The 25,442-nt window shown below is 40.2% G+C and overlaps 2 protein-coding genes across 5 annotated transcripts in view; one reads left to right on the top strand and one right to left on the bottom strand.

Moving 5' to 3' along the window:
* BABAM2 (BRISC and BRCA1 A complex member 2) overlaps positions 1-5,162 on the bottom strand; it is a 171,784-nt gene extending 166,622 nt beyond the window's left edge. Inside the window, exons 1-2 of one of the 2 annotated variants that reach the window (XM_039569042.1) lie at positions 5,058-5,162; positions 1,516-1,675 (exon numbers count right to left, since the gene is read on the bottom strand). In XM_039569042.1, coding sequence (XP_039424976.1) covers positions 1,516-1,643 — 128 coding nt within the window. In that variant the 5' untranslated portion in view covers positions 1,644-1,675; positions 5,058-5,162. Of the gene's footprint in view, positions 1-1,515; positions 1,676-4,697; positions 4,821-5,057 lie in introns of those variants that run through there. The other variant, XM_010393724.4, reaches the window with a different exon arrangement.
* Positions 5,163-5,353: 191 nt separating this feature from the next.
* RBKS (ribokinase) overlaps positions 5,354-25,442 on the top strand; it is a 71,606-nt gene continuing 51,517 nt past the window's right edge. For all 3 annotated transcript variants that reach the window (XM_039569043.1, XM_039569045.1, XM_039569044.1), the window contains exons 1-2: positions 5,354-5,492; positions 24,945-25,077. In XM_039569043.1, the coding sequence (XP_039424977.1) occupies positions 5,443-5,492; positions 24,945-25,077 (183 nt within the window). In that variant the 5' untranslated portion in view covers positions 5,354-5,442. The remainder of the gene's footprint in view (positions 5,493-24,944; positions 25,078-25,442) is intronic.

Raw genomic sequence — 25,442 nt, forward strand, 5'->3', positions numbered from 1 at the left:
TACAATTTGAATCACTGTGTTTGGGTGACAGGTGCAGCTGCTGGCAGCTTTAATTTTTTTTGAAGAATAAACTCTTGGAAAACATTCAGGTTTTAACAAAGCAAATACAAGATCTTCTTGGCAAGATCAGTGGCCAAAAACTTTAGACACCTATTAAAAATTCCCCTGAAAAGAGTCAGCTAGAAAACACCACTTTTTATTATTTTAATCCCTTATTTTAAAGGCAGGCAGCATAAACATTCAGTTGGTAGAGAGCAAAACCCTTACCTACCTCCCAACAAACAGTTGTGTTTTCTCTCTACTTTTCTTTTTATTCCTTTCTCCTAAGATTTGAATTTGAAAAATGTAAGATAGCTCCCATCTCAGCTTTCCTAGAAGACTAGTTCAAGAGAAACCAAGATCTAGCATGAAATGACAGCAGCAGATGCAGAACTGCTCAGCCTGTCTTACATAATTTGCAAGCCTAAATGTCAAGTCAGTCAACACTAATAACAAAAGTCATGGCTTCTTAGACCTCCAAGTAAATCTGTACTTTGTCCCAGCACCTCACAGGGCTCAAACTAACCCTAGAATTCAAACCTCCTTCTGGAAAAGCCATTGTTACAACCAGAAAAGCACCTCCAAAGCTTTTCATGAAACCGTAATAAAACAGCCTTCAGAAGAACATTAAACAAAGTTTTCAGCAGAACTGTATTTTAAACAATAGCGATTTGTGGTGGTTCTGAACATCTATTGTATTATGCTAACATCCAAAATGATACACAAAGCAGTAGTTTGTACAAGCAAGATGATTTGTATACCTGAAGCAAAAGTAATTTCAGGCTCTGAGGTCCTGTAGCAAAAAAATATCCGAATCAAAAACGTGCTGTTAAGATGCCCAACTCTATAAGAATAAAGCAATTTCTGACATACGTCATCTAAACATTTCACTCTCTTCATGTATTATTCACAGAAGTTATACACCAAAGTCTGTTTGTATATGCAAATCCCCAAATTTTACCACTACCTGAAAACTAATCTGAACGCTTTTTGAAAATAAAAGGAGCAGCTTGGCTTATTTCAAACACTTGGCCCTAGAGCCACCTGATGCATTGAACTTGAGGGAGATCACATAAAGGAAAAGTTACTTTTTCTTCTGTTTTGGCATATTCATGACTACAGGTAAGATCACACAAATTTGTCTTTCGAATTTTGGTTTACAAAGAAGATCAAGTAAGCAAGTGTTAAACAACAGAAAAAAGTGTTTATAACTATCTCATTGCTGAAAACCAGCACTATCAAGTGGCAGCGACGAAAGTGTTCTAACAAGATTATCATTGCCAAAAATATGACAAATTTAGTCTCCCAAACGAAAAAATGGTAGCAAGACAAAAAATAATGTAGCTAGTATGTCAGCTAGTATGTCAGCTCCAGCTGCGTTCAAAATGCTTAAACACATGAACCTAATCAAACTCCGTTCTGAAAAGACAACTTAACTGGGAGGGGTTGGGTGTTCTTTTTGGATGAGGAACTCACCCAGATTTCAAGTCTGTAATCCGTAAACAATTAGTAGCATCTAGTCCTACTTTTCCATTTCTGACCACACTGGAAATGAAGGGCGAAAGTGCTGGAGAAATTCTGTTCAAGGCCACTTCAGGTGACATTTTAATACGTTCCTCCTTCCTTTTGTCTTGAGCTGCAAAGGGACAGCAAAGGGAGAATATTAAATTTAAAAAATACTACTTACTTGATGTAGATTCACATGTACTCTGCAAACACCAACAGAAAAAAAGCTAAGCATGCAAAAGACCACGAATGTAGAGTAACTGAAGTGTGCACAGGTTTAGAATGAAAAAATAAAGAGGTAGGTTTTTTCCTCCCACCTCTGCAACATTCAATGAAGCCTGTTTATTCAGTATGAACATAAAGCCAGAATTTTGTCCTAGGCACTTTTAACTAAGGCCTGATCCCTCTGAGAAAGAAAACTGAGGGCCACTCTGACACTTCACAGCCTAACCCTTCTTTTGGGCATTCCCAGTCAGTCGGTAATTGACAAGTCACACTTTTTCTACTTTCCCTGAAATCAATGGGACTTACATTAACAGCAATGGGCCCAGGGGTTTGATGCCTCTCTGTATTCTCACCTGCAATTTCTAAGAGCACTAGTGTGCCTATAATCAGTATTACTTTTATGCTACTTCATTAGGCAGCAATTTATAGGACTTCATGATGCCTTTTAAAAGCTAACACTGCTTCTCTTTCAGTGCTATCACCATACACTTTGAAAGGCATCTTCATCTTCCTTCACGTAACAGATCAGGAAGCTGATGTATGCACATTCTAAGCACAGCTTGTTCAGAAGTGCTTGCAATTGTGTGACCTTATGCTAAATCAATTAGGCCATTAATTTAGCACGCTTTAGGAACCCGTTGCTTTCTAGGTGAAATGCAGAAACTGAGCATACACACATTCGAATTCATTGCACCACAAAAAGACTAGAGTACATGGACAACAACAGACTGTGGTAGAAGTGGGAGGAAAAAAGGATAACCAACCTATTAAAATGTTAACATATTTGATCACATTCTAAGGCACGGAGCTTCACATGAAAATTAACTGAACTCGGCAATTTTAGAAAACAAGGCTGTAAATGACTAAAGGTGACATAAACTTGCCACTGATAAGTGGGACAGAAGAGCTTATACATAAACCCTGAGGATTAAAAAATATTTTTAAAAATATCCACTTAATTGGGAAACACCAGTATGCACTGCATTCACTTTCTCTAAAATGCTGCATATGGACTGCTGTATTAGTAAGTGTTCTATAACAAGAGTGTGAACAGCTCATGGCAATAACTGCAATTTTCTGTTGTTTCTCACACTCAGTTTACAAGCATTAATTAGTAACTAATGGGTATTCTACAGAATCTACTAAATCTCTGTAACTGGGAGCAACATTAAATTTCACGTTCTGTTCTCATGAAAGCCATTCACACTGGAGTAGCAGGAAGCAATGATCAAGAGTGTTTGTCCTAGCTACTCGGAGTGTATCTTAATAAAGCAAAGGCCAGGCACTTTAAGGTAAACAGAAACATTAATAAAGTAAGACTTCCTAAAAATAGTAATTATCTTTAATACACTGGCTCCTACATTTTATGGCAGTGAAGAAACTGAAGACTAAGTATCCATGCCCTGACACATAATGTGTTCTCATAGATGATTTAATTGACAGTGGAACAACTTAAGTTTGTTTAGCAAACACCTACAGCAGTTTAAGATACTACCTCTGGTTTGCTACTTTTCTACTAAAAATTTCTGCCTGCTCACCTTTATTCTTCCCCAGAGGGAGACTGAGAGGACACAAGCCCATACTTGACATATTTCAGTGCAAAGTCTAATGGCTTCGACTAAACTGCTAATAAAAAATTAGTTTAAGCTAAAATACTTTGCACAAGAATGGTTACAACAGGACACATACTTCAGTCTGCCAGCTCTGCTGTAGGGAAGAGTAATTTCAAGCAGGGGCAGCTGGACTGATGAAAGTAAGAACTTCTTAAACCATGAGAACATGCTGAAAAACAAGCTATCCTTCTAGCAATCCTGAAGTTATACATTAAGATCTCAGAACTGGTTCTGATAATGACACATTTTACGGGGACTGTAAGTGTTATGAGGGTGAAATTGCGAGACATGATATGTGTGGTGATCACAGCTGAACAGATGCATCTTCCAAAATGAACTTTAAAATGAGATTCCTTATCTTTTTGTTAATAAAATTTGCAGATATTGTCAAAACAAGATTTAAATGACTGTTTGGCATTTTTCTGTATTTTATTGCATCATTTTTAAAAATCACAAAACCTTCTATTTAACAAGCCAGATACACAATACTTAAAGGGTTGCTATCAATTAAACTCGCTGATTTATTTTGTAAACAAAGGGCTTTACAAACTAGAACATAATTCGTACCCATTTCCTAAGTTTCAGTTGTCACATACATTTTTTTTCCTCAGCTTAAGTTTCCCACAGTACTGGCAACTGAACACAAACAAACTCAGGGGAATTAAGAAAAACAAAATTCGCTGGACTGCTTCCCTCCCAAAACAAAACCTTTGAAAGAAGCAAACAAACTCATAGTTGAATCCTCTTAGATTCAGCTGGCTATCACTGTGACTTGGGGCTAATGTTACACAGGCTTCAGAGCAACCATGAAGTCCCGGGCACTGCTTTGGGCACCAGAGAGAGTCCGGATGCAAGATACTCTGTCGTTCCACCACCGGCCATACCATTATGGGCATTAAGTGAAGCTTTAAAAAGGAAAAGGTGACTATTGTGATGGAGACCTGGAAGCGTGACAGGACCTCTCCTGTCTAACCCTCTTGGCGTGGCCGTCGGCAAGCTTGGTAGTGTGGTTTTCACTTCGGGGGTGGCAGGAACATGTGCCTGGGTGTGAGTGGGGAAAGGAGGGGACCCACGACCGCCGCCTCCTGCAGCCGTGCCCGAACACATCCATGGAATGCGATCAGCAATGTGGATCTGCGGAGCCCCGGGTAAACGCCGAAGTTACCTAAGCCCCGGCACGGAAGAACGCTCAGAACCCCGGAATGGGTGAGGCTGGAAGGGACCACAGTGGGTCATCTGGACCAACCTCCCTGCTCAGGCAGGGTCACCCTAGAGAACACGGCACAGGATTGCATCCAGGCAGTTCTTGAATACCTCCAGTGATGGAGACTCCGCACTCTCCCTGGGCAATTTGTTCCAGTGCTCGGTCATCCACAAAGAAGCTCTTCCCCATGTTCAGGGAGAACTTCCCGCCCATCAGTCTCGTTCCCGGCTGACCCCGGCCAAGCCCTGCTCCCTCCCCAGCCGGTGCCACCACCCGCGGCGCTGCGCCCGCCCCGCCCGCCCCATCGGCGGCGCTAACACCGGCCTCCGCCGGCTTCGGGCCCAGAGCCTCCCGCCGCCGGGTCGCCTTCGCCGCCGCCGTCCCGGCAAGGGCTGTGGCATTGCTCGCTCCCGCCCGCTCTCCCTGCCCGCTCGCTCGCCCCAATCGCGCCCGTCCGGCCCCGCCATTACCTACGGCGGCCGGAACTCGCCGCTTGGCAACGGCGTGCACGCCCCCGCGCCCGCCGTGCGCGCCTCCGCTCCCCCGCGCCGCCGCCGCCGCCTCTCCCACCCGGGTCGGAGGGTCTTCACTGGCCCAATATTGGCGTCCGCCGCAGGTGCCTGCGCGGGCCGTGTGGCCGCGCAGGGCGGGGGCCGGCGGTTCGGTCCGTCGCCGCCGCAGCGGCGCGGGGCAGGCAGGAAGAGGAGGGGGGGCGGTTGTGGCAACAGGCGTTCGGCAGGGGCAGCCCTGCCGGGCGAAGGTCCCCGCGGGCAGCCCGTCGCCCGTGGCAACCCGAGAAGCCTCGGCGGGGCCCGGGGCGGGTCAGGGTCAGGGTCCAAGGGCCGCCCCGGCGCCATGGCCGCGGAGGTTGTGGTGGTGGGATCCTGTATGACCGACCTGGTCAGGTTAGTACTGGCTGGGGGTTTCCTGCCCGCACTGGGCGGAGCGACCCCGAGGTCATGGGAGCGCAGGGCGTCGCGGTGCCCGGGGCGCAGCGCAGGCACGGCCGGGCTTCCCGGGACAGGCCGGGCCCGGCCGGCATGTGCCCCGGGCCGAACCGAGCGGGTGTCACGTCTCTTCCCCCAGGCCGGGATGCAAGAAGCGGGGTCGGCGCCAGGCACGGCGGGCGGAGCGCTCGGCCCGGGGCAAAGGGAGCCGTGGCTGTGGCAGAGGAAAGGACTGAGCCCAGGCGCAGGTTGCCCAGAGAGAGTGTGGAGTCTCCATCACTGGAGACATTCAGGAAGCGTCTGGATGCAGTCCTATGCCGTGTGCTCTGGGATGACCCTGCTTGAGCAGGGAGGTTGGTAACCCCCAAGTGACCCACTGTGGTCGGTTCCAACCTGACCCGTTCTGGGATTCTGAGATTCTGTGAAGCGGGGCGGCTGCGCCCGGGTGATGTCAGCTGCAAATAGTGCTTTGAAAGAAGAGTGTGGGAACGGGGAGAGGTTTGAACGTGCTGGAGCTTTGATCAGCTATCTCTGACTCTGGAGAGAGGAGAGACTTTGGTTTGTGTTTTCAGCTGTGCCGGGTGGGTCGGTGTTGGCCTTGGCCATGGAGGCAGCGTTTCGTAGGCACCTGCACGGGAAACCTGGAACTGTTGACACTCGTTATCAGGAGAGGAGTCTGAAACAATTTTATGAAAGTAAATAAAGCTGGTCAACTGTAACACATTTTCAGTTCAAAGCACACTTGTCTGCAGTGGAAAAGCGAGAAAGTAAGGTTAATATTGCAAAGAAACCATGGTTAGCTCCATGAAACAGTAGGTTGTAAATTGATTACTTGCAGACAACGTTTTGTGTGACACTTTGAAATGAGATTGAGGGAGAGGGAGAGAGAGGGAGGGCCTCCCAAGGTATTCATATCCAAACATACCAAGAAGTGCATATAGGAAGCCCTCAAAAATTTAGCAGCTCTGCACCCCAAAGCTATTTTTAAAATTATTTTATAAGTTTTTTTAAAAGAATATCTTAATTTATCTTTATTCATTTTCTGAGCATTTTGCTTTTTGAATTAAATACTTGGGTCTCATTGTCTTTTTTTCCTTCTTTTTCTTTATTGTACATAGGTAAGGTCTGGAAAGTTCTTTTAAAAATTGAAGTACGGAAGTTCATGAAAGCTCTTGGTTCCAGTAGCCTAGGCTTTACAGTCAATACTAAATAACAGGAGAATTCAAGTAAAATTGCAAGAATTCACGATGCAAATACTAACCTGAACTGGCTGGCCTTGTCAGTCCCAGTAAACTTGCAAATCAGTCTTTGATTTGCACTGTTTTAAACACATCTGTCTCTATACTCTGTATGCAGACTTGGTTAAAATAGGATTTAAAGTATGTGTATCTGCACTGCATCAGCTTGTCCTGCTAGGAATTCTGCAATTAAAAAAAATCCTTTATCAACAGACAATTATACCAAAGCCTGTGGGTCAAGAAAGTGCAGAACACATGGTTAGAGGAACATGCTGAGGAGTGAGTAGTGCTTAGGCACAGACTTGTGTTGCAGAAATGATGAAGGCTCTTAAATAATCGTAGAACCTGTGTCAGAAAGATTTAATGCTTTATGTAATTTGCAGAACATGCTGGCAGCTTTCCAGGAAGAATAGTTGTCTTATAAGTCAGAGTAAGAGCTGTGGAACTGATCTTGACGTTATGTGTGAATGAGCTCTCAGATGCATATGACGTTGCACTGAAATGTAAAACATGGTGCTCTAACCTCAAGACATTCCTTTTCCTTTCTGTCTAAAATGTGGGGAAAAAAGTAATCAAAAAATTGTCTGCCAGTTTAAGCACTGCTGACAACTGCAGCTTTGGGCTTTTCTTGACACTTAAACGAACAAGAAAACTCCTTGCTCCTTTTTGTTTTTTTTTTTTTTGCTGCAAGTTTGATATGCTAGAAATGCAGTCACTTATTTGAAGGGATATTAACTGGCCATACTGTAACCAGAGATTACACCATGGGCTGGAGTGATAGATGCTGTTACACTGAGATTAAGTGGCTGAAGAAAAGCCATTTCACTTTTCAGTGAGCTGAGAGGGTTTCTTAAAGTGTACAAATGCTATCACAAGTGTATATGCAACTCACCATTATTAGCTTCTGCTTTAAGTAGCAGTAAAGGGCTTTTTATGAGTGATAAAATAATCTACTTGAGCTGAAAAAGAAGGGACGGCTTCATTCTTTCTGTTACTAGCACAGGACTTCGGACACTTAATGAAATAAGAAAAACTGTGTTTAAATTTAGCTGGCAACACTTTAATCTGACTAAAATTTCCACGTAGTACCTATGTAGACATTGTTTAAATGTATCCTGGGTTATGAAAATCTGGGTAAAATTACCGGAAAGTACTAACCAGTAGGCTTGATTGTGCCTAGGTGGAACAGGAAACTATAAACAAGCTTTATGAAATATAAAAACTGCCAGGTTGGGGTTAGGATTAGATTCCAGGAGCATAACTCTTGACTGTCTTTGTATCTGGGATTTAGAGGGGGCTGCATATTCTAGATTTAAAGCTGTGGTTCATTTCAGTGGGAATGAAGGAGCATCAGGTTTTTGTGGGTGTGTCCTTTGTGCTGATGTTTCTGTTTATAAAAGACATGGGCAGCAGTGATCATGTTAAATGCCTATCACCCATTTGGAGGAGCATGAATAAATTTGTGAGTTACACAGAGGAAGCCGGACACATTTTTGTACACATTCTGTTTAATGGGCATATTCACCACTCAACACTAAAGCCTACCTTTCTTAGAAGATAATAATATTGATTGAGACTCTGCCAGAGCTAGACAATGCTGTGTTATAACAAACTGGTAAAATACCCTGTTGGCCCTTTAGGACACAACCTTGGCCCTCTGTCTGGAGAGCTAGAAGCTCAGGGTCAGACTTGAAATGGTGGTAGCAAACTTTAAATGTTAAGCATTCCCAGGTCTGTAGAGGCAAGGTACCGAAAAGCTTTAAGCCACCGTTGGAGGTATCATAGCCAGATTCACCATGAAAAAAAAATTAGCATATAATGTTTTTACTCAATACAGTAAACTAATGATTTAAAGATGTGTAACCTCTGTGTGAAATGGAAATGTACAGTTTGAAATGTGCTGAATCTTACATAATGACCAAGACAGAAAAGGACAGGGGCCTTTGGTTGAAGACAGATACACAGATGTAATTCTGAGAAATAATCAAATTCAGAAGAAAGGGTAGCATGTCTTAAAATTCTTCTAAAAGGAAGGGGCCCAGTGGTTTGCTTTTGAAACACTGTTCTCATTGGAAATTCTTTTCTCATTGTCCTGTAGCGCTGCAGTGGCAGAATGTGGGTTTTCTAAAGTGAACTTCATATGATCAAAACAGCCTCACGTACATACATGCAGTAAACCACACTCTTCTGGCTTATTAGGACCAGAAGCAAAACATACTTGTGGTCACAATCACAATCAACACTTCATTGGCAATAGCAGGCAATAGTAGTAGAAAACAAAAACAGCATTATTCTGTATGATCTAGATATCAAACCAGACGGGTAGCATCCACAGTATTATTTAAATAGTTTCTCTTCTGACTCATATTTGCAGACTGGTCGTGGCATTGGCATTTTAATTCATATTAAACCAGGACAAGACTAAACATATAAACCAATGAGAGTCAGACACACTAAAACAATTAGAATAAACAGGAGAAACTTTGGCATGGCAATTGAAAACAGCAGAAGCATAGAACAAAATGTAAGATGGAAAAGCAGTCTTTGGATAGTCACAACAACAACAGTCTCTCAGTTTAACTCAAGAGAATGACACCACAGTCCAAATAGTGGAAAACTGCATTTGCAAGAATGTTCAGAATTTCAAGTCTTAGTTTTCTGTGGACCTGTTTCCTCTCATCACATTTCTTCACTCCCTTTAGGGAGTAGAACTAAAAGTTCTGCTTCCAGCCCCCTTGTTGTAACAACCACCGTTAATAATTACTGCAAGTACTAAACCAATTGACTGTAAGCATTCAGCAAGACAGAGAGACAAGGCAGAGAAGCACTGAGCTCCATGAAGAGTAGTGTGTTGCTGAACTGCAGTGGACAATGGTGACAAACACACATCAGTATTAACATCCCAAACACATCAAATCCTCTTTGCTAACTGAGCACAACCTGTGCTTGGGCCAAATGGCAAAGGTATCTCATAAGTGAGATTCTATGTCTTCCTTTTAAGTCTCTAGTGGTGACTATAGTCTGCTGAAGTGCTGAAATAAATGGCTCATTGGCACATTGGAAATGTCCATGATCCAAAACTATGTCTGTACTTTCTTTTTTAAAAGTGCAGTATTTGAAACTATAATTGCAGACTTTTTTTGATGGGAATGCGAAAAAGGCATTTTCTTACGTTTCTTTTGAGTGATCAGAGGAAGTCTCGCATATGACTTCATTTTCTTCTTTGCTATGTTTCCAGATCTCACGCATGTTCTCATTTCCACCATTTCTCATGCATGTCACCAACTTTTAATGGTTTTGTCTTGTTTTGATATTTTTTTCTCTTCGGCTTCTCCTAGCAGCAAAGTATTCTAGAATCCTTCAAATCCATTTCATTTGTGTTTTTGTTTTAATCTGTAATGCTTCCCCTGCAGCAGCCACTCCTCATTCTAGTCAATCTGCCATTGCCAGCAGCATGGGAAAGCACAACTGTGAAGGAATACAAGCTTAGTCCAGCAGAGGAAATTAATCTTTGGATCCAGTGAAAGACATCAAGGCATGAGTGAATGTGTCATCTGTGAATTGTTTCATTTATGTAATAGTGAAAAATCTGGGCTTGATTTCAGACCCAGTGCTGTCTGCCCCTTGTCTTCTTCTCTGACCTAGCAAAGTTTGGGTGCATATTAGATGCAGGATGTACAGGCTCAGCATTTGATTGTTTCTCTAAACATTTGGGTTCTCTGATTTTAGAGAACCTAAATGTTTAGAGAAACTCCTGTTTGCCTTCTCTTGTGTGGCAGGAAGAAAGCTGTGTCTTGGAGGCCCAAAAAGAAAAATGGGATAAAAATCAAGTTGATGAAATCTTCAGTAATGGCATTCAGTAAGAAAATTGTCTTCTGTGCGTATACAGCTTTTGAATATCTCTACTGGCCCAAACACTGCTGATACAGGGCCTGATCCAAGCTCATTCATGTCAAAAGAAGCTTTTCACTGCTGCAAACTGGCATTAAATTGTCTTCCTCCAGCAAAATCCGAGTGATAGTTTACTTTAGGGTGAGACACAGTTTAACATTCTAGCATGTTAAAGGTGTTTGGTGTTATACCCCAGACTTGAAAAACTTCCAACAAAGTTCCTCTAACAAAAAATGACAAAATATTGAAGAGGGGAAAAGGAGGGAAAATGTCTGCTTGGGTGCTTCTTAAATTAACACAGAATAACTAGGGCAAGGCCACCAGGGACTTTTTTTAACCCATTACAAGGGCTGCATTTGCAACTAAGGTTATGAACCCCAAGCAAGAGACAGTGCGCCATTGATCCCAGCTGGCACCTTCTGAAAGAAACTGTTGTTTGTGCCACAGAGGATGCTGTGGGCCCTCTCTGAGAAGGACTGGTGGTGCTAGAACACCTGCTCAGCCTTTGCCTTTGGCTCTTATCCATGAAAACGGGTTTTTTCCTCTGCTTCCTAAATGGAAACGTGGAAGTTTTAAAGTCTTGGGAAATACGAATGTGAAACTGGTCACACAATGTCTTTTAAGTTAAGCACAACAAAAGTGTTGCTTTCTGGATTCTATTTAATTGATATGAAGACACCTGCCCTTTCATTTGGTGTCTTCATTTTGTGTTCTATGCTACTGTGTACTGTAATTAGGTGCTGTCTTTACTCCAGAGGCAATTCCATTTCAGCAATAACTAATATGCCTCTTGTGTTTTAGACTCGTTTACCTGGTTAAGTTTTAATAGTATGTATTTAGTAGTGCTTTTGAGCTAAAGAATACCCCTTGTGGTACTGCAGTCAAGCTGGTACTACATGAATCCCAGTCACCAAGAGCAGCACTATTTGCCTTACTGGGCATTTGGAAAACATTTTGCAATTTAAGGACAGGAAGAAGGGCAGTTTGCTTTGTAAAAAGATAGGAATAAGTACAGAGTATTGGAGTAAGTTATTAAAAGGGGCAAAAATAATAGGAATTACTAAAGGTTTTACTGCAGAAGGTGTGAAGAGTCTATCTATAGAGTTGAAGTTGAAATAAAAAGCAGGGAAATTACAGTCCCTAATAGTGACAGGTCCCCAGTTGTCCAAAGGCCCCTTGTTTTTCTGCATCTCTTTCTGTCAGCTCTGCCTGTCTTCTTGCTTTCTGCAATTTTCTCACATGGCTGCATGGCAAAATTCAGGGAAAACTCTGTTTTAGTCCTGCTGTCTTCTCCCAGCACAGTATTTTGGAAGATAATGGCACTGAGTGAGTCCTCTGTTACCTCCTCCTTCCCATGAATGAGTTCCCAGCTGTCTGCTTCTGTTCCTACCAGCTGCAGTGTCTGGTCTGTTTAAGTTTGTAAATTGCTTTGAGATCCTTCAAGATAAAAGGTTCTTCTTAAGTGAGATCACTATCGCCTTGTACATTTCTCCACTCCCTTTTCTCAGTTCAAGCTTCTTTTCTCATCTCAACTTGGGGTCCGGCACAGTACTCAATGTTCCCAACTCATGGCGACACAAAGCTTACACACAAATTTCAGCTTCCAATCCTTGAGTTGTTTGACGCCTCTTAGAGTACTTCAGAGCTGAAGGTTAAATATATGTATTTTCCTGAGCTGATGCCAAAATGCTTAGCACTTGCCACACTGAGATTGTACTGCTGCATTTGCGTCTGACTTCATGTTATTTTGTGTGCTTCAAGAGACTGTGGAGTTCTCTTCCTCCCACTTCTGAAGTACTTACTCATTCTAGGAAGCATTCCAGCTACAACGTTGCTCTGAGATCCTACACTGTATTCTCATAGCCATACTTTGTTCGTGTTCTTGTGGTTAAACTGTACGCCTGTCAGGGCAGGGATTTGACTCCTCTGTGGTGTGGTGAACTTACAAAGGGGAACCCTGACAGGAGTTCAGAGGGCTCTCTGTTCAAAGGTTCCTAGGTAGTAACACAGTGTTTGGGCAGGAGAACCGTGTTTCTGTTCAGCTGCAAGTCTAGTTGTTGTCTCTGTCTTCTATAGGTTAAGTGGCTAGTAAGAGAGTTTTTCACTGTGTAGTACTTGTGTGTGTTTATTCCCAATGTCATTCACATTCCAGTGAATTTTCCCTCTTTCCTATGAAAGTGAGGTCATCTTAAACCTGTGTTTATGATATTGCAGTCATTTCCATGGCAGTAGACTATGATATCATCAGTGGAGGATTATGCCTTTCCTATGTGTGTTAGCAATTAAAAATTATGGTTTGTGAGATAAAACTAGTATTTACTAAACTTTTAGCTTTAGTCCATGTTAGGCTGGGAAACTATTGCTTAATCCTCTAGAGAGTTGACTTGGGTAATGGAGTAAATGAATCTAGAAACATTTTGATCCTAGCAGGTGATACGTTTTTGGGGTGTATTTTCCTAATGAGAGAGGAAAATCAGCTACTCCATCTTGTGTTCTCTTGCCTGGCCAAGAACACTTGTCTGAAACCCAGTGGTACGCCTTATGGTTTTGTTATTCAGAGCTACCTAAATGTTTGACTTAAAGATTCACAATTTTCTACTCTCATTAGAATGTCATTTTTCACCTTTGGAGGTCAGTAAGCTATTAGACACTACCCACAAAAGTTAAACAATGCGATCATCAGTCTTTTAATCTTTTTAGTGGGTGCCCTATTTTCCAGCTATCAGTAGCTGAATCTCTTTGTTGAACCTTCTTGAGTGTGTACATGCTTTCTCATGGGCTGGTGACAGCAGAGGCCAGTTTCAACACCATAAGCAAAAGAAAATTAATCCATTTAAAATGTAGACTCCAGTGTTAGAACAGTTGCTAATGCTGCAAGATCAGAGTGGTGGACTCAAAACATAATTTAAATCTTCCCTTCAAATAGTTAAGAACCTTTAAGCCAAGGAAATAGACTTTCCTCAAAAAGAGTGTGAAAAGAAAGGGTAAAGACATTAGATGAATGTTTGTAGAGAAAGCACATCCTCAGTCTGAGTATTGCAACATAAGACAAAATTAATAGTAATTTTTTGGTAATGTATTTTAATTTCAGAAACACACTACATTTATGCACATTTAAGCCTGTCTATTTGCCCACCTAACACAACTGAACTCTCATAAAATATCTCTTTCAACAATCTGGGTAAGACCATTGGGAAAAAAAAGTCAAAATGGTGTACCCTAAGTACATACATACTTGCATGTGTCCAGTTGCACAGAAAGTCTAGGATGTGAAAAGGTTCTTCCTGAAATTCTTACCATATGAGTGACTACAGCAGAAAGAAATTGCTTTTCCATTGTCATTCATTGAAATGGAACCAGGCTGGAATAAAAGGATAGGCAAAATTATTGTATGTATTTTTTGGAGACTAAAATTACTAATGCCGTAACAGACCTGCCTCTTATTTACTAACAGTACAGTCAGGTGATGTTACAGCAACCTGCTGAGCATGCATCTTCCCTATCATTCTGCTTTCCTTCTGAGGCTTTGTCTGTCTCTGGAAAACCCAGAATTGATACCTCTGTTGGAAGAAAAGGAAAAGTGAGGAAGTAAAATCATTGTGATGAGGGAAGAGGCTGTTGGGATGACAGCTTATTTACCAATTGTCCAATATAACTGTGAGAAGGGGGTTGTGTTAATTTCTGCTACAGAAAGATGCCATTTTATCTCAGTAATGCTCTGTAACATATGGCCATTGCTTCACATTATAACACTCCACTTTACAGAGAGCACAATGATTGCCTTTTGCTCTCCGTAGGGTTCTTAGCAGCTGAGCAGTTCCAAGTAAGTAGCATGGAAAGCAGCAATACACTGGGCACTAGCAGAGTCAGTACTGCAGGGCATTCCTTGGGCTTCTGCTGTATTCTGTGATACACATTGAATATTACGTTGTGTTGTGAAAGTATCTATAATTTCTAGCCCCAATAATTACTTTTACTATATAACTTCCACAGTTTTTTAATGATTTGGTTATTGTCCTACTATTACTGGAAATGGTTTTGACTATTTAAAATAAAATGTGTCTTGCCTTTTCAGTCCAGAGGTGTCTGACATGCAGGATTCACTACAGTCAAATGGGAAGTTGTCTAAAGGAACTCCTTAGAAAACATTTGTCACAATGAACAGGTGTTAGGCACTAGATTTTAACACCCAACACAGAGAATATTGTATTTTCTCCCCATTTGTGAGACACAGAATGGTGTGATTAATACTCCATTCTTTCTTGTTAATGAATTACTCACTGGCTGTACTGTCAATGGCAATAACCATTTTCCTAGATGCATTTCTAGACATAAATATCTTCGGGTGAATTTTAGTGCTCCTGACAGTAAAGAGCTGCTGGCACAAATCAAAAGCTGCAATAAAAATCCTACAGAGTCGATGGTAACAAATTTGTGTAAAAACACCCTGGGCAGGCATATATATTATGTTGCCTCTAGGAACTGTCTGAGCTGTTCTTTCCATAGGAGCTTACCAGTAAGGTTTTGTTTGCTTGTTTTATATGGCTCCACTTGTTAGCTCCTATATCAAGCTGCAGTAAGTTATTTGATGCTGACATCCTGGTTCCCTTGAGGATCCTTGTACCATATACTTCGAGCCTGAAGAAAATACAAAATTACTTTTCACTAGTATGTTGCCAAAGTAGGTGCAGCTTTGTAGAACACGTTGATCTTTGTGACAACTAATTATAAAATAAGAAGGTGGTAATGTTCCCTGATATATCAATGTGCTCTCTTCTGTATTTTATTCTTTCTTCTTTCCATTTCTGAATTTAGTCCTTTTTGCCTCCTTTTTTCCCTGTGTGACATCAATAGCATGTCACTGTTGAACCATGAAATTTCCTCTAATTTGCTTTCACCTCTTCTTGTTGTCCTTCTACATCAAGTTCTTAGAGTGCACTTCTCTTCTGTATTGCTCTTTCCCTGTCTCTCCTAACTTTCAAAAATAACTTTTGTGTCCAAAGAATCATAACTCCCTTTCATTAATTTATTCCATCCATCACTTGCTATACTTCCTGTGTTCTTTCAGATCCCTGTTTACACAAAATGCATAAACCTTGATAGTATAAACAGCAGAAAGAAAAAAACATTGGTCAGAGCTGAAAATAAAGGAGAAGCAGATCAAGTTCAGTGGAAAGACTGGCATTTTCCATGTTCTCAGCAGCAATGAGATTGAATATTCACTCCTTCTTCTAATTGTCTGATGCTGTTAGTATTATTCATTGCGAATATCCTGTTAGTATTGTTCAATCATTTTTAAAATCCATTTTCATTTTTCTTTTTCCCAGAAAGAACTGAGTAAAAAAATGACCTGTTGGAAAAAAGCAGTTGGTGGTTTTGCTGGAGCTCATATTACTCCATATAGAGGCAGGAAAAATGTGCAGTTTTTTCTTCAGTTTTTATTCCCTGTTGCTCATTAAATTCTGTGCTTAAATGGAGGCACAGGAGTTGTCCGTTGGTAAGCATCAGAAGCCTGGGTTATACAGAATTGCACTTTTCTTTCTGATATTTAGGGATCTACCGTTCCCAAAAGAGCTTAAATTGTGAAAAAGGTAAAGGTCCTTACCTAGAGAGGATTCCTAACTGTCACAGCAGAGTTAACCTTGGCCAGGGAAGCCCACGCACACTCCCCCCACACCCTGCACATTGTCATCTTGGCCCGACAAGCCTTAATGTTTCTGTAATTCCAGATTTTAGTTGATGCCTTTATAATGAGATGGAACTTCAGAGAACACTTTAGGTAAGATAGTTTCAAAGTAAAAACTTGACCAGAAATTTATCCTGAAGTGGCTGAGCAGTTAGACTTGATGATGGTTGTAGGTCCCTTCCAACTGAATTATTCTATTCGAATCTACTCCCATATAATAAATATATTTAAGTATGTTTATTGCTTTCATTATCTATGATACATTGAATAAGGGTATGTAAACAATGTCTTATTTTGCTTATACTTTTCATTCGTGACGCATATGGATTCTGCAGGAAGCACTGCACTTACAAACTTGATAAAAAATATCATACTCGACAAAATTACTGTCCTGCCTATGAGCTTTTAGAACAACATCTTATTGAAGAAAATTATTAGCACTTGGACTGCACTGTACTTCATCTTGATGAGTCTGTAGTGAAAACACATCCATGATGTTTCTCCTAATATTATAGTTCATAAAGTGCAATATGCTTGCGTGCAAAATACTTGGTGGTGTGCAGGGGTTCTTTTTATTTTTTACCTGAAAAAGACTGACAGCAAGATTTTGTATAGTAGGTGCCCTGTTTTCTGTATGGTAGTAAAGGAAAAGTAAAGACTACTTTGTTGATTTACCAGCATATAGAAAATCATGATGACAAGAACCAAGGACACTGTGGCTTATCAAACCAACCATATTATTTCTACTTTGTTCCCTGTTGTCTGATAAATACTTTTTTTTAAGGAGGTATAAAAAAGATTAATGTTCACATGTCTTGTTTATCTTAATCTGTCCTTGGGCATGTAAAGATCACTCTTTTCTTGAGTTGCAAAGGTTATTTTGTTTTGTATTTTGTATTGCTTTAGCACTGGTATTTCATCATGATATAATGTTCTGTTCAGCACAGGAACTGTAGGCTGCCTGCTTCAGTTCTGGGTGAGCACAGCCTGTTTCAGAGACAGTCTATTCTAACACTACCGTCAGATTGCATTGAAAATAATTATGTAACTGCCATTCCAAAAATAATGTAATCGAGAGACATCAATGAAGAACAACGTGGGAGGCAGATAAAGCTAGAGAGTAGCAATTCTGAAAATTTCCACAATCTTTGTTAAATACAAAACAGATGTTTGGTAAGAATGATGGAATGTTTGCTGAGACTTAAATATCTGGAGATAGATTTATTTGAGTTTTAAAATCTCTTTAGAGCTTCAGCTTCAGAATTTTACATTCCACAGATTATGAACTCATCAATGTTGTGCCACCTTTTCCCCAAATTTAACTGCTAGTGAGGCAATGTGTGAGGAAATGTTACAGGTTTGTTGTTTCATGAGAAAGCTTTTTATTTTTGGTAATTAGTCAAATAAATAATTTCTTTATGTTGAAGTTTTCGTATTCATAACATAATTTAGGAATTTTGATGTCTTGGTAATACCTTAATTTCACTGAAATGCAGTACAGCGTACTACCATAAATGCTTCAGAGCATTCATTCATCTGGATGCCTTTTTACTTGTTTAATCTTTTAATATCTAGGAGGGTAAGATCTGATTCTGTGCAAAGGGTCAACAAAATTGTTCACTGAAGTTCTTGAAGAGCTGTGGACAGCTGTTCTCATTCTATGTGTTACAAGTTTTGGTCTTTTTCACTTGAAGCTGTGATTGTACATAAAAGAAGATACAACTCTTGTGGCCCTCCTACGTGTAGTCACAGCCATTCATTTAATTTTCTCCCTTGCCAGAGATTTTCTACAGTTGTTCCACTTCAGCTGTTTACCCGCTCAGTAATGAGATCTACAAACCAGTTTGTCTATTTATATATATCTATATGTCTATTAATGTGCTTATATAAACAGTTTGTATATTTATGTGTTATTTGTATATATTTCTGTTTAGTAAAATACATATTTCCCCTGATGGCAAAACTCATTGAAAAGATTCCTGCTGCTTTGCACCAATTTATCATTCACTTGTTTGTGTTGTGGTAACACGTTTTTTGATGTAAAATCAAACTGATTTTAAAAAAGCCCTCTGAATGGATGATGGTGTAAAGCTTTTGCATCTCACTGTGCTGCAGAGGGGCTACTCTGTGTCAAGTGCTGTGCCTGATACCAGCTTGGGTAGTGCTTCTACAGTGTTCATTACTGTGGGGTACAGAGGGAGCCCAGACCATCAAACAGCCAAGCAATAGGCAAGTATTTGAATTGTCTGAAAATTTTGGGTTTTTTAAAAGAAAACCTTGTCATGCTCAGGGACATAAAAGGGAAAAAATATTAGAGATTTTCTGATTTTTAGGGGTTTTTCAGTCATTAAAGGTCTGAAGGAAGTCTACAAACCTAGAACCAGATTGCCCCGTCCTTGAACCAAGCTGTAGTTAACTAAATTCCTGAGGTAGTTTCTTTAGAAATCTTGGAAGTTTTCTACCTTCCAATAAGATATTTTAGTGGATGATTAAAAGGAGTGAAAGCATAAATGAGTCAAGAACATCAGATTTTGAGAAGATTGTGGTCTTTCTGTCTCCGTGTTACGGATACTTTCCCACAGCTTGTGTTCAAATCTTCAAAATGAAGCTAGACAAAACAGACCGAGGCTAAACCAAAATGTTAAGCCAGATCCCAAAGAGGTCTGAGACGTTTTCACCACAATGTTGTATTAATATTAGAGGCAAGAACTATTCTCTCCTTTGTATTTGTTCAGTTGTGAGAATCATGAAAGGCCAGTAAATTGTATGTACTAGACAGTGACTAGTTACACCTACTCAAATCTCACTGGGATTTTCCCCATTCTAGGGAATTCCCAAGAGTGGAGAAAGCTAGTTTTGTTCAGTGATTCAAAGAGAACAGAATCAAAGCTAAATTCTAGAGCTTACCTTATATTACTTTTTATTAAGTCAGTTTTAAATTCAGTATTTCTGCTGCTATTTTTCTGCCCCTGATCATCTTTACCTTTCTTCAGGAATTAAAAAAAAATCTGAGTGTTTCTTTTGATACTATTTAAATGACAGTCATTTGATGCATTTTTGGTGATACTTAATCTAATGTAGAAATTCTCTTCCCCTCCGAGTTGCCTGATGAGAATATTGTTGGGGCTTTTTTTAGAGAAAAATACTCAAGTGCTTTTCTGTTTTTCTGATGCATGTCATTTATCTGAAACATACTGATATTCTCTGCTTTTCAATATATCTGGTGAGCTAAATATACTGTACTACTTAAGTAAACCTTAGCTACAGAGCATTAAGTGTTTTCAACACAAAGTAGTATGAAGTGCAATTTCCAACTTTGGCTCAGGACAGTCTGGCTGTACTGCTGCCAGCAGAGGCTAGAGGCTCTCCTGCTCCTCCCTTCACAGGCCACCTTGGCTGCTGTATAATGAGTTGGATGAATTAGCTGATCCAAATGGAAATGACCCTTTGAACAAAAATGTTTTGAATTAGGAAGCTCTGTAAGCAACAAAAGCAGTACTAGAGAAACAGTGGGGAAATGGTGCTGAGAAGAGGGCATGGCTTCACATCAGTTTAAGCCAACAGTAATAATACATCTTTGTAGTTTTCATGTGTTGAAAACAATGAACAAACAGTGGTTAGGTGTGAAGAATCAGAAGCAAACCATGATTAATTTCAGGATTAATTTATGCAAATTCTGCTTAATATACATCTTTCCCTTTCCCCTTCTTCATATTTTCTATCTCTGAATGTGATCTAGTCACTGCTTAGAGGGGAACTTTTTGAGAAAACCTAGAATACCGGGAAAGGTGCATTAATGACTCAGTACGTTGTGCTTTCACCTCTGATTCAGTGCTTCAACACAGTTATAAAGGGTTCTGTTCTGGTTTCAATACCATCCCTCCAAAGGGATGTCTGTCTGAAAATACAAATGCTAATCAGCTCTAGCCTCTAAGGGAACTCGTGGCACACACTGGAAGAGAGGGTTGAAGTTAGTGCAGTGGTAGAACTCTTATGTGTGTGCCTTTATTCATCCCAAACCTCTGAAACATAAGTGTATGTAAGATTCTTCGTTTGTCACAAAAAAATGTGGGCAGCATTCCTGTGTGCTTTACATTTAAATATTGTTTTGTAAAAACTCAGTTGAAATTCTCAGTGATTATATTCCTTGCTTGTAATGTCCAAAGTAAATCAAGATGTTTCAGTCTGAACTTTCCTCTATAAATATGATTCAGTAGTACAGTGCACAATTTGCAAAACATACAGTAATTTTATTTTACTTAGATGTTTTGGGAGTTTTCAAGTTCAGTTTGTGGTTGTTCATAAGACATAAGAGCTCAGTATCCTTTGCAGCATTTATCCTCTCAAAGCTGAGCAGAATTTGTCATGTAAGCAAGGAGGAGTCTATTGAATAGTAACTTGGGTTTTTCAGGTCAGTGTTTTCAAATTACGTCAAAAGTTGTAAATGGCTTTGCAAAACATTTTATGTAACAATCCTGAAAGCCCATGTGACATTTTTTCTAATTAACTTATTTGGCCTACTTTTGGAGTAACATTAGCTGTTTCATCACTTTTAGGCTATTTTGGGTGTTCTTTGTGACACCATGAATAAGCCAAGAATTTATAGGGTTTCTTAATCATACAGATTACTCATTACTGCCTGCTCATACCAGAAGCCTGAAATGCTCATTAAAATTGTCTGATGTGAATCAAAAGTTAGTATAGTTGCAGAATTAAATGATGAGAGAATACCATTATATTAGCAAAAAAACCTGTTTCATGAGTACTGGTTTCAGTGAAAGTTAAAACTGTAAGCTTATATATAGATCAGTACTCCGAATTTGTTTCATATGGAAAATAAGAATAGGCTTCTGGAGCAGAGAATTGCTCTGGAATGATTGGCAATCATGCCTAAAATGAAATATGGTGAAGGGTTTGTTTGTAGGGAGCTACAGGAACTTGCTGCGTGTTCTTGCTTAGTCTGTTTTAGCCTATTTTAAAATTTGACTAGTTATAAATCCCTCTTTCAACTTGATCCTTTGCCCTTTGCCTTGTACCTTTCCATCAAAACAATAAAAAAAGGTCATCTCCCTGTCTTCCACAAGCTGTTTGATTCCCACAGGCAGTTGTTATGCCATGCTGCTTGGAACACTGAGACCGAAATTCTCATCTCACCAAGCCTGTTTTTTCACTAGTGAAATTATGATGCTTCCACTGGAGTTGCATGTTGATGCCAACATAAAAGAGAGACAAATCAAGCCATAGTCTGGCCACTGTTAAAACAATATTTATGGTTCAACTTACTTTTTGAATATGAACTCTGAGCAGTGCTACTAGGAGATGTGTGCTGGAATCACAAAGATTGTTAATCTTTGCTTAAAAATATATTAACTTTTTGTGGAAGCAAATTCTATTTAGAACAAACTATAATCTTTAAAAAAACCAGCCTAAGGAAGAAAAATGAATTGAGAATTGATGCCATTTTCATGCTGCAGAATTTAAATGAGAAGACAGTGTGAGCTGGTGGATTAAGCTGATCTTTATTTTTGGTTTTGCCACTGGCTTCTTGTGACCCAAGGCATGAAAAGGCAAAATGCCTTGACTAAATTCCATACCCGCAAAACAGGAATAATGACGTTGTTCTGCTTTTTAAGGTGTAGTGAGATGTGTGGATGAGAGGAACTATTCAAGAGCTGCTATTTGTACTTATTACCAAGGCTGGGTGAAACATCCTTCCTTACTGAATGGCACATAATTTTAGATGTGTATGTGCAGTACCCTGGCAGTGGCTGAAGAGGAGCTTCCTCAGCTGAGTTTTGTGGCCTTCATTCTCTGGTCCACAATTGTCTCTACTTTGGCTTCCACTGGTGAAAATGGTGATAAATTACAGATGTTACCATTAAGGAACATTGTTTATCTATTACTATTTTTCGATTCTCTTTATTGTTGCGCCTTTTTCCCTAAAAGCGTACAGTTACTTGTTGGAAACAATTTCCTGGATGCTGCTGTGGGCAAACAGCTTTAACTTAGCTGTATTAGGATCTTAGCAATCCTTTCCATATATATATAAGGTAATAAGTATGTTTTTAAAAAGCTCTTGTATTTTTACTGAAAACGGTTTGAACATTTGCCAACAGAATGTTCCCAGCTCTGCATCTCTGGAAATGAGTGCTATGAGCTGTACGTGTGACTCTCCTGGGGTTTATCTGTGGCCACCCACACAAAAGAAACCTGGTAACTGTGTACACTATCCTCACATTAAAATCTGGGGTGCTGTGTCTCCCTTAGTGAGTCTACATCCCTACCTCTATTTTTTTGGAAATTGTAACTACTGATGAAGCACAGACCTGTAGCAACTCCTTCAAAGCCAAAATCTAAATTTCTGGGAGTTTGGGACTTGTTTGACTTTGCTAGTTTCATTTTAAGTTTTCTTGACTTTCTAGTGATCCTAAACCTTTGGACTGATGAATGCTGAAATTGAAAATTAGAGGGAGAAAAAAATGTTTGCTTTTTCCTGAGAGTTTTTAGTAAATTAGGCTGTGCTCTGTCATTAGTTCTGTAAGATTCTGCAAACACTCATATGCCCCAGAAGGTGCAGCATAAGCTCAAAACGTAATATACACATACTCTTCATATCCTTTCAAAAAACAATCTGTAGTGATTGCCTGATGCAGAAGCATAGAATCATAGAACATTCAGGGTTGAAGGGAGCTTTAAAGATCATCTAGCTGCAACCTCTTCTGCCATAAGCAGGGATGCTTCCCATTAGACCAGGCTGCTCTAGGCCTTATCCAACCTGGCCTTGAACACTGCCAGGGTTGGGGTATCCACAACCTCCCTGGGCAACCTGTTCCAGTTTCTCATCACCCTCACAGTGAATAATTTCTTCCTAATATCTAAACTTTTATTCTGAATTGGAAGGCTTGCAGTTTTCAAAGAGTCACAGAATGGTTGAAGTTGGAAGGGACCACAGTGGATCATCTATTCCAAGCTCCCTGCTCAAGCCGGGTCATGCTAAAGCACATGGCACAGGATTGCCTCCAGGCAGTTCTTGAATATCTCCAGTGGGGGAGACTCTCTGGGCTCAGTCACCTGCACAGTAAAGAGGTTCTTCCTCGTGTTCTGGTGGAACTTCCTGTGCATCAGTTTCTGCCCATTCCCTCCTGTCCTATTGCTCAGCACCACTGAGCAGAGCCTGGCTTCATCCTTTTGGCACCCTCCTTCAGATACTGATAAAAATTGATGAGGTCCCTCTCAGTTGCATCTTCTCAAGGCTGTACAGGCCCAGCACCCTCAGCCTTTCCTCATAAGAGAGATGGTTCAGTCCCTTAATCATCTCTGTTGCCTTCAGCTGGACCTGCTCCAGGGGCTCCATGTCTCTCTTGTCCTGAGGAGCCCAGAACTCAGTTTCTGAATTTTGAAGCTGCTGTGAGATTTATTGGTAAAATGATGTTATAAATTGACAAACAGAGCTGAAGTTAATCTCTTAATCATAAGGGTGGATTCTTCTGTATTCTTTCAGGCTCCCATTCCCCATGCCCCCTTTCTATCCTGCAGACTTCTGGAAACTGTCTGAGGTAACTGTTGTTGACTAAGCAGGTTGTTAGTACATCATAAAATGCCTTCCCTCCCCACGTGTTGTGAACTTGTTTGTAGCATAAGAGATTTTAAAATTACATTTTTGGGCCTTGTACTTGGAATGCATGGCTTGAGGAGGCAGAAATTTTGGTTATCTGAGTTTTGGAAATGCATCTTTGAGTTAGGTATTTTAATAGAAATGACAGAAGTCAAGTAGTCTTTGCATTCTGAGAAATTCTTCCATACAGTCGCAATGGTGTCTTTTATTCCTTTCAACTTTTATTGGAGACAGCAAAGCATCTGGTAGGGTTAACAAAACTGCAGTTTTGTTTTGTTTTTTTCCAAAATGGAAATGAAACCAGAATACACTCCTGATGGCATTCGGCTTGTATTAGTGCATCTGGTTCTGGGCATCCATCCGCAGAAGGATGTAAATGTAATTGGACTGTATTCAAGGAAAAAACAAAATGCTGAGAAGTTGTAAAGCTTGATTTGTAAGAGAAAAACTTAAAAATGTTGAATATGTACAGTGTGCCTGCATGACAGCAGAGGAGAGGCAGGTTTTGGTAACGATTACAATTCTGAGGGGTGTGAACACCAACAGAGTGAACACTTACTTAAGGATAGTTTAAGAAGGTATAATTAGATTTAATGGAATTAAATGAACTTGAGCCTAATGTTACAGTAAAAAAATCACATGAACAGTGAGACCTATAGATTTATGATTTATCTGCATTGAGTTAGCACTGGGAAATCCCAGTCAGGGATCAAGTGCTTCTTCTGTAGAAACATGAAACATGAACAAAAGAAATGCAGTCCCTCTCATAAGGGGACAGGAAACTTGAGTGGGTGGCATATAAGGAATAAACTCAAACTAGTGGGATGTGGAGTAGAACCCTAAAAGGTCTTTTGAGTAGTTCTGAATCTTATTGGCTGACTGTTGAGCAATTCAGGATTATAACAATTTAACTCTTATTTTGAAGATGCTTGTTATCTTCAGTTGCTAATGTATGTGAATATTGCTTTAAACTGGAATAGCCTTACTACGCGATTGCCAAAAGCTGGAGAAACTATCCTTGGACATAAGTTTTTTGTTGGTTTTGGTGGGAAAGGAGCCAACCAGTGTGTCCAGTCTGCTCGACTTGGAGCCAAGACCTCTCTCATCTGCAAGGTAAGCACTGACTTGTTCTTCGATTACAGCTGAACTGAATGTTCACAAAAATTCCAGTAAACCTTTCGGTCACTTACCAGAAAGCTTTTGGTATGTTCTTAGCTTTTTTAGATCTTTCTCTAATTCTCTTTTGTTTTTCTTATTTCAGCTATAAATTTAAGAATGGAGGAGGCTGTTTAAGAACACTGCCAGAACCAAAGACTAGTTGGCTACAGATCTGACAGAAATTGCATGTAGAGAAGGATTGCAAAACTTAGGTTGATATACCATGGAAAAGAGAATTGGGAAGAGTTAGAGATGTTCAAAATTTAAGAAATCTTGATTAGGCCCTACTCTTTACGTTCCCCACTGTTACAGCGATCAGT

This window comes from Corvus cornix, chromosome 3 (assembly GCF_000738735.6).
Source record: "Corvus cornix cornix isolate S_Up_H32 chromosome 3, ASM73873v5, whole genome shotgun sequence".
Taxonomy (NCBI): Eukaryota; Metazoa; Chordata; class Aves; order Passeriformes; family Corvidae; genus Corvus; species Corvus cornix.